At 50.8% G+C, this 9,143-nt stretch overlaps 3 protein-coding genes across 3 annotated transcripts; 1 reads left to right on the top strand and 2 right to left on the bottom strand.

The window, feature by feature from the left end:
- Nucleotides 1-1,745, bottom strand: TRUGW13939_03601 (uncharacterized protein; the record flags this gene model as incomplete). The annotated part of the gene is made up of 3 exons (XM_035486781.1): nt 1-1,116; nt 1,177-1,422; nt 1,491-1,745. 3 exons carry the CDS (start codon nt 1,743-1,745, stop codon nt 1-3), a joined length of 1,617 nt encoding a protein of 538 aa, XP_035342674.1.
- A 739-nt stretch (nt 1,746-2,484) lies between these two features.
- TRUGW13939_03600 (uncharacterized protein) lies at nt 2,485-3,765 on the bottom strand (the record flags this gene model as incomplete). The annotated part of the gene is made up of 2 exons (XM_035486780.1): nt 2,485-3,202; nt 3,257-3,765. The coding sequence occupies 2 exons, from the start codon at nt 3,763-3,765 to the stop codon at nt 2,485-2,487; spliced, it is 1,227 nt and encodes a 408-aa protein (XP_035342673.1).
- Nucleotides 3,766-6,307: 2,542 nt separating this feature from the next.
- On the top strand, nt 6,308-8,325 carry TRUGW13939_03599 (uncharacterized protein; the record flags this gene model as incomplete). Its single annotated transcript, XM_035486779.1, has 2 exons — nt 6,308-6,929; nt 6,986-8,325. 2 exons carry the CDS (start codon nt 6,308-6,310, stop codon nt 8,323-8,325), a joined length of 1,962 nt encoding a protein of 653 aa, XP_035342672.1.
- Between the last annotated feature and the right edge of the window lie 818 nt (nt 8,326-9,143).

Raw genomic sequence — 9,143 nt, 5'->3', positions numbered from 1 at the left:
CTATCGCATATACACCCTCCCGCTCTTGCCACTATTAAAAATATCTCGTACTTCCTGGATATACTGAGTCAAATCTTCTAGCTTTGAACTCACAAACGAACTCATCCCTGGCGCCCAGAACACAGATACAGCTGGACACAGAGATCCCTTAGGCGGTTCTTCATACAGGGGCTGTAGTTGGCCTCTGAAAAGATTGAATAACCCCTTGGGAGACTGCAAAGCACTCAGGTACCAGTAATGGTGTTGCTCCCAAATGCGATTCATGGTTGCAGCCAGAGAGTAGGTAGTACCCTTGTAGAAAAGCGGCGCATTTGTCTCTTCTTGCCTCACGGCATCAGTGAATTGCTTGTAGCAATTCCCAAATCGCTCGTACTCTGGACCAGTGAGTAGGTCGACCCCCTTACCTGTAAGCCAATGTGGTACCATCACATGCTGAAGGGGTAGTGAGCAGGCCCATTCCAAATCGATGATATGCTTGATATTCCAGTCTTGATCTACAAAGATGTTGCTGGCATGCATATCTGTCATATACATAACAAATGGCCCGTCGCGGAGAGATCGATCAGTGAACTGAGCCAGACTCGCCCGCATAAGTACCAGGTCTACAGCCTGGTGGCGTGCATCATCTTCACTAAAGACAGCATTCTTTTGATAGCGCAGCCGATTATCATGGCCAATAAGCAAATCTAGATGGAGACTATCAGCGCTTGTATAAGTTGTGTCCCGTGCAATTCCACTTGGGATATCCCAATCTTCTAGCCTTTGTAGATGACAGAATAAGGGACGATTGGACAAAGTCAATTGGCCTTCGTTATTAATGGTCCAGGAGCCGATTCGAGGCTGTGGAATTTTAGCAAGTGAGATAAAAATTCTCGCCATGTTTCGATAAAGATTCTGCGTTTGTGCTTCGGTATGAGGCTGGTTGAATACATTGGAAAGCATCTGCTCATTCTCGTTCTCGATCCAATCAACTAAAGTATAGCCGTGATCCAAGAAAGCTGTCCGCATCTGGGGAATGAAATCACAGAAGCCTGCTCTTCCACGTAGGCGAGAGAGAAGACGCCAGGCAAAGAATTTGATCCTTTGCCAAAACGGGACGGATCTAGACTGGAAGAACTAACATTCTTGTTAGAAATGATACCAGTCTTTTAAACCCTAAAAAATTCTTGCACTTACACTGAGTCCGCCCGGAACCCCGAACCCTCGCAGTGTTGGAGTTGGGGCATCCGGACAGTTCTCGCCGATCCAGATATAGGTCGCGGCCTCAGATCGCAACTTTTCCTCGCAATTTCCGGGATAGAATTCTTCGCCGACTTTATACAGCAACGGAACCCGAAAGGCCATTCTGGATGGAAGAGACAGGCCTGGCTGTTTATAGACACTGAAATGCAGACATTGAAGTTTCCGTGTATCCACACAATGCTTTTCTCGTCAACCATGTCAGGGACGTGAACCAAGTCAGGGCTCGCCAGCCTGCAATGAGAAGCTACAACGCTTTTGATATCTTTCTCCCTCTTCTTCATTTCGGTGTAAAAGTCTCCGCGCTTTTCTGCATGTTGTAGCTTTGCTGTCATATCATCCTCCTCATCTTCGGCGGCGGACAGAGTAATAAAGCCGCGGAGAAGAGCTTTGTGAGGCTTTCCCAGAGGTGTTGATTCTTCATTTTTAGGAGGATGGTTGTCGGTTCGGACGTCTTCGCTCGGAGGTATTGCGTTTTCGTCATTTGTTTGGGGAAGCGATGACATTGTTGCTCTTGGTTATCTGAAGCTGCTAGCCATGGAGGCTGCTGGAAGATGCTATCGATCGGAATGTTGGAATTTTCACAGGTCGAGATAAACAAGCTCGAAGGGTATTGAGATGTTTCAAATGTTGTCGATAGGATCTTGTATCCCGCCACGATTGATCTGTCATGGCGATAGCTTGCAGTCGCGATGTCGAGAGTCGAGAGTCACGGCAGGTGCTATGCGCAAGGGCCACATGTTCAGCCACCCGAGCCACATTGCTGTAGATATACAGTGGTAATATTTACAAGCACTTATTATTATTATTATTATTAAATTTACAAGCACTTAACTTGCCTGACGTTTTAATTAAATACTGTTGTTTAGTGTTCGAGGGATTTTGAGTATCTGATAATAACATTTATACAGCAACATTGAAAATTCTCCAAGATCCCAGTTCTAGTACATATTTACATGAGATGTAGTCCAGTCGTAGTGTGTGTATATAGTTACACCACATCAATCTATATCCTGGTATATGCAGATGGAAAAGTCATTTAGAAAAAAAATCAACTATGTTTAAAATACACTGCAGTCACCATAATTTCTTCACATGTGTTTTATCCATTATATTTCAATCGTTGTAGCATTAAGAACCCACTACTATATCCCATTTTCTATGCTTGACATAATGCCTGCTCTCTGAGCTACACATTTCATTCTGGGCGTATCAGACTCAAAGCGGACTTAAATTTATCAAGTTCTACAACTCATTCCTCTCAGCCAACTCCAAATACAACTCATCATCCTCAGATACCGCATCCCGGTAAGCAACGTAAGGCACTTTCCACCCCCAGCTCGACGTGCGCAACCCCAAACGTCTGCTCGCCACGGGCATTCTTCTTCCATTCCTCCTCTGCTCCCATCTCAGCAGCATCAACGCCCGATCTTCGTTCGGCTCGACCAGACCAAAGAAATTAAAAAGCATGACGATCAGCAACACCGGCAGATAGCCGAATCCAAACATCCAGCCAGGCTGTATGTTGTAATTGAATGGCGAAATAGACCACGCATAGGAAGATGCAAGCGTTTGCACGACTTTGACTGTGAGAATTGGGAGGATTAGTGTGAATTTCAGAGGCGCTGCGCCATATATCATCCCCCAGCGAGAAGAGGGCGGGCGGTAGTGGTAGATGCTATGGCTAAGACTATAGAAAATCACCGCCAGCGCCCCGAGAGCCATAAACGCCGCGCTGCGGAAACGATAGTCGGTGGCAGCCGGCTTCGCGATGGTCTCCTGCAGTCCCGGGCTGCTCTGAAACAGCAGCGGTCTCCAGTTGCGTGGAACAGCCAGGAAAAAGTTCATCCATGCGAAGATGTAGAAGAGCACGGGCAGCCGGCGCTCCTGTACCTCTCGGCTGCTTGCAAGAGGCAGGCTGGCCGGATTACGGTCGTAGATCTGTCTCTCTTGCCAACAGGCCCTATGTTTGTCTATTAGATCGCGCCCAGTGCCTCTTTTACGAGAAAACACTTACCAGTGGCGCACGCTTTCCCACACAGCAGCTAGCAGGGGCGGCAGCATGAGATAGTAAAAAAAGCTCTGTAACACGAGTGGCACGCCGGGGATATAGTCTCGATCGACATCAATGCTCATCACCCCACTGAGCACTCCACAGACCGCGACCACGACAAGCCAGCACCAGGGCAGACACCGACTAACAACAGGCCAGCGCTTCTCGCGCGGCAGATGCACGCGGGCATGCTTGCGCAGGTTGAGCAGCGAGAAAAACACCGAGGCGACAAACAAAGCAGCAAAGGCCATGCCCAGCTTCGCATGGCGAGTAATCTCGACAATGGGCGAGGCGCACACGGTGCCATTGGTGACGGAGCCGTTGATGTCTATGCGCGGATAGTACGGCCCAAAGGCGAGCCAACACTGGCTTGCATTCGACAGGGTGCCGTTGGCGTACAGCGTGTAGTGGAATTTGCGCAGGATAGGGAAGTCGAGGGGCGGCGTATTGTAGATGCCATTATCGGGAGACATGCTTCATGCTGCTTTGCTTATGCTTATGCCAAGTATGCTGTTTCAAGTGTTCATGCCGGGTGTGTTGGTTTCGGGGACATGGTGAGGGTGTCGGGACGGCCGGATGTAAAAGGTTTGCATGACGAGCGATGAAGTAGCCATTGGGCAGTATTCCTCTGTGTGTGCATGTATATATGTACTTTCAACATAGTAGTCTAAAATGTTGTGTGGGACGAAATATACTATATACTTTATATGCATGTCATGTCGCACCGGCGTGGTACAGTATGCTCCCCGCATTGCAATTATGCCCCGTTAATCACGCGATCGCGCGAACAGACTGATGTCAGCCTGTGATTGATTGCAGCTTGAAGGGTTATCTATCAATCTCAGTACAATCGTCATTCTAAATCTAGATAACAAAAGCACGACTGACTCGGGGCGCGCGACGGGACGAACCGGATCGGCAGCGATGCCTCTTAGTCTTATCGTTCCCGGAATAGCGCTCCGGATGTCGTATTTTGGGTGGATGCGCTGAGGTGGCAATGAAAATTTTTTCATAAAAATTTTAATTCACCGGCGACAGGGCTTGGGCTGGCCAGAACATCTGAGCAGAGTTAGCCCCTTGCTGCAGTGATTGGTGTTGACCGGCATTCATTTGCCGATCTGCACAGACAGAAGAGAAGAGAAACACGGTTGCATCCGGAGCGAGGAATACGAAGAGAATAATAATACTATTGTTAATAGAATTGAATAATTTTTATTTAGTAGTTTAGTCATGTACCTGAGCCATCGGAGTCCTCCGCGTCTCCACAGAGTCCACAAGAGTCCACAGCGATCTTAGCGACCGCAGTGGAGGCGATTCATTCCTGTGGACTGGAGCATCTCACATGCTGTTAATTCATGAATGATGGATCGAAAGTACGGAGTAGTTAACTGGTTCTGTAGTACTCAGTAATAGAGACATGGTCATTGAAGAGATTAATAATAGGAGATCCCTGAATAGTAAAAGACAGACATCGGCTTTCCGCATTCGGACAGCCGGGCTCGTATCCGATCGGATCATGTGTTGCGAGCAATAAATAATAATACTAAATAGTAGCTAAGCGACAGCAGAATTTTAAGTTTGCGTCTGAAAGTATAAATTCGATATGAAATGTTATGTATCTCATTGCCCTCCAGGCAAGGAAATAGAACTCCTGGAGAATGCGGAGTGCATTGCCAGCCCCAGAATTTCCGTTTTTTCTTTTTTGCTGACGTCCGGATAGCATCTCAACAGTAACGATACTACACCCAACTGGCTTATATGCGACGCTCTTATAACCCACGTAATGGGGTAATTCGCGGCAGGTCTACTCCGTGCGAGGCTGGATCGGCGACCTGGGCAATCGCTGCGATTCGTTGCGCAGGGTGGAGAAGGCCTCTCATCCCTGGTCCAACGCAGAATGCGGAGATCTCAGCTCGTCTAGAAGGAGAAAACTCACACGACAACCTCGAACCATGGGTTGGGCGCGGAACGGAGCGGGAGCCCCGTCCCGGGCCCACTGGTCCCAGTGTAATGCCAATACAATATCATTGTGACTCGGAAATCAGGTAAAAACATTGCTAATGGGAACAACGCCCTCGGTGGGGGTGCTGCAGGTCGAGTCTGGAGATCTGAGAACAGGCGATCATCGACATCCCCTGAGTCTGCTAAGCTTGCTAAAGGCAGCGTCGGAGCCTGCCCCAATCCTTCCACAGCCCAGCTCCCCTCATCGGGCTCCATCTTACCCCATATTATTCTCGCATGATTGCCTGCTTGGCAGTGGCACACATTCTTCGTTTCCGGCTACTAGTTCGCTTTGCGCAAGGGCGGCTGACCTGTTGGCTCGCTTGGCCTGACAGCAAGACATACTCGGCAGCGTCCTGGATAGAGAATTCTGTGCTCCGTCAGTGTGTGCTCGACAGACCGCGAGTAAACCATTTCGACAGCAGAGTGTCACTCTCGATATCTTAGTGGTCTGTATAATAATAAACAATACCATGAATGCCCCCGCATGCCTGATTAGGGCGGCCATGCAGATTGAAACCGCGCCGGCGCGGGCTAATGCACTGGCGCCTGCAGTCGTAGTGCTCATGAAGGCGTCTCGGCCGCGAGGCTCGTGCCCGCTTTGGGGGGGACATGGCTCTGGTGCGCGATTATTCTCTGTGTCTTGCCAGTCGCAGGAGCTGGGGTGGATAGTCCGTGTATATAACCAGAGAGTGCTCGGAGAAGGGGAGACACGCTCTCAGGAGTTTGCTCTTTCCCGCGCACGCAGAAGGCAGTCAAAACGTACCCCAGCGCGCGCCTTCCCCGCCTGACACGCAGTAGTGCAGCTAGCGGCCGAAAAAACACGAGCGGCACTCTCTCGCCTCTCACCACCACCACCAACACGCCTCTCTCTCTCTCCCCTGCGGCGCCGTACAAGAACTCTGTCCCCCTCTTTTCTCCCTCCTCCCTCCCTCCTCTCTCTCCCTCTCCCTCTCCCTCTCCCTCTCCTCTCGCCTCTCAACCCCATACTCCCGCCCGTATGTCGAGATCCCAATGTTGTCCATGCAGAATCCCCCGTCGCCCGTTCTAAGCACGCCCATCGGTCCGTTCCGCTTCAACTCCGCCACCACGGCTACGATAACGACAACCACCACCGCCACCGTCACCAACAACGACAACAATCATTTCTCGACAAGCGCTGTCGAGAGCCCGTCGTCTCCGTCGTCCCAATCCTCCGATGACATTTCCCTCGACGATGCCCCCGACAGCCTGAACGCCTGGTCGCACGCCGCCCGCTCCAACGGCGCCCTTAGGATGCGCCGCGAATCCGAGCAGACCTCTGCCTCGTCCGCCACCTCGACCACCTCGGCCACCTTTGGCTTCACCATTCCCAATCGCACCGACTCTATCGATTCCGACTCGCCCGACATCATCCCCAAGATCGAGGAGCTGGATGAAGATGGCGAGGCTCTGCTGTCCGTTAAGCCCGGAGACCACAATGCCGCCGAGTCTACTTCCTCCAACGCCGTCGCCATGCCGCGGAAACGAGGGCGTCCGCGCAAGCACCCTCTACCTACACCGGGTGGCCAGGTCAAAATTGCCAAGGGCCGCTCCAAGACCGGCTGCATCACCTGTCGCCGGAGGAAGAAGAAATGCGACGAGACGAAGCCAGCCTGTAAGAAGCCGTTGAGAGCGTGTATCAAAACGAATGCTGATCTGATTGTTGTTTAGGCCTGAACTGCCAGAAAAATGCCGTCGTCTGCGAAGGCTATCCACCCAAGGAAATCTGGAAGAGCGGCCGACAGAAACTAGAGGATGGTATGTCTTCTTCGTCTCGACCTATGCCGACCCAGGCTGATTTGCGCCTAGCCGTCCGCCGAGGCTCGTTTTCATTCCTGCCCCAAGGCCTGCCCATCCTGATCGATGGCATCGAGACCGACATCGACCGCCGCTTCCTCGACCACTTTGTGTTCGAGTTTAGCCGCGTACTCACCCTCATCAACGACGATTCCAACCCCTTTAAAGAAATTCTGCTTCCGATGGCCACCCAACACCGCGGCTTGATGCACTCGTTGATGTGTCTGTCTGGGTCGCATTTGTCTGCCCGCGACCCTGAGCCACGTTTCAAGGAGAGGAAACACTTTCACTTTGACCGCGCCATCACCGACCTGAGGGAAAACATCAATTCTGCTCCCGTTGCTGACCAAAGCAATCAAGATCCTCAGTTGTTGGTCGAGGACCCCATCATCGCGTCGACGCTGGCTCTGTGCCTCAACACTATTTGCGAAGGTGAAACTAACGGCCAGTACCGATCGCATATGGACGCCGCGCGGTATCTGCTCATCTCGCAGAAGCCCAAGAACGAGAAATTCCGTCAGTTCATTATCGAGTTCTTCCAGTACCATGATGTCTCCAATTCAATCACCTCTCTCGATCGACGGCCGCTGCCCCTGGATGGTGGCATGCGGCTGCCCGACTTTGTCCCGCACGCCCAAGCAGGGACGTTCCTGGGCATTTTCGACGGACTTTTCAACCACATCTCGGAAATCACGCGACTGAGAGATCGAATTCGCCAGCGACACAACGAAGGCTTCGAGCCTGCGGTCGACTACCAGACACTCAGCGAGGCGGTTACAATCGACTCGGCACTCCGAGTATGGGAGCCGACGTATCCGCCCGAGACGCCCAACTGGTATGCATCGCAGCTGTACCGGCAGTCGACGTGGGTGTATCTGTACCGCACGATCCGGCCGTCGCGGCCGAGCGAGAAGATATCGCAGGTGGTCGACGACGCGTTGAAGTACCTGGAAATGCTGCCATCGGATGCGGGTGCTTATAGCATCATGCTGATGCCGCTCTTCCTGATTGGCTGTTCAGCATTTGAACCACACCAACGAGAGAGGATCAAAAGGGGCTTCGACGCAATGGAAGGGTATTCTAGTCTACGCAATATCGATCCAGCCCTCAAAGTGGTCGAGCGAGTGTGGGAGGTGATGGACTCCAATATGGAGGACAGTTGGGACTGGGAACGGATTATCGGAGAGATGAATATGGATTTCCTGATTACTTAGCGTTTTGGCCGTGGTCTACGTCGAGCGTTGCATCGCATAGCGTGGTATTTGTTTGTTATATATTCACATATTTTCTCTTTTTTTTTTTTGGACTGGCGTTGGGGGGGAGGGGGGGGGGATGGTGGTATTGGAAGCCAAAAAAATTTATATCTTCGCCAGGTAGGCTCTGTTTCATTCTCGACAGGCACGCTTGAGATGCTTCACATGAATTGTGATGCTGTGCTGGTACCATTACTTTGGTGGCTCAACTCTCATTTACCGCCAGTGACTACATATATGTATCATTGATGGATCCAGCGAGCCTGGATTTTATATATATTTACTGATATTCATTTCTGATATGACGTTGTACATTTATTTACTTCGTGGTTATGATGTACACGGAACTGTTTTATACCTATCACCTATTCTTGTGCATACTGATGTATTTTACTGTTTTTTTCTTTGAATATGATACCTAACACATTCTTCAACTTGAGTCTTTGTTTCTGACCCGCAACACGTGTCCACCATTACTCGATTCGTCAACTGCTCGCAAGACTGATCGGCGATCGTCCTGTCTATTTGGGCAGTGGAAGGTAGTACGTAGGACCGTAGTACTGTGACCGGAGCCAGCACTAGGTATTGGGCATTGCAGCGGGGAAAGAGAGCCCACCCCCCGCAAGAAACTATAATAGTATCTGGTTCGGACTTGGTACAGCAAGGAGTGGGTTTTTCATCCCCTGCATGTGACGGGGTTCCCCGACTGGTGTCAATCTTTTCAGCCCAGCAAGCCACTGAACTGTTGGGTCCTTTAGACTCCTCTGGAAATGATGACG

This window comes from Talaromyces rugulosus, chromosome II, assembly GCF_013368755.1.
Source record: "Talaromyces rugulosus chromosome II, complete sequence".
NCBI lineage: Eukaryota > Fungi > Ascomycota > Eurotiomycetes > Eurotiales > Trichocomaceae > Talaromyces > Talaromyces rugulosus.
The sequence above is the reverse complement of the archived record's forward strand: the minus strand, read 5'-3'. Positions and strand labels throughout refer to the sequence as shown.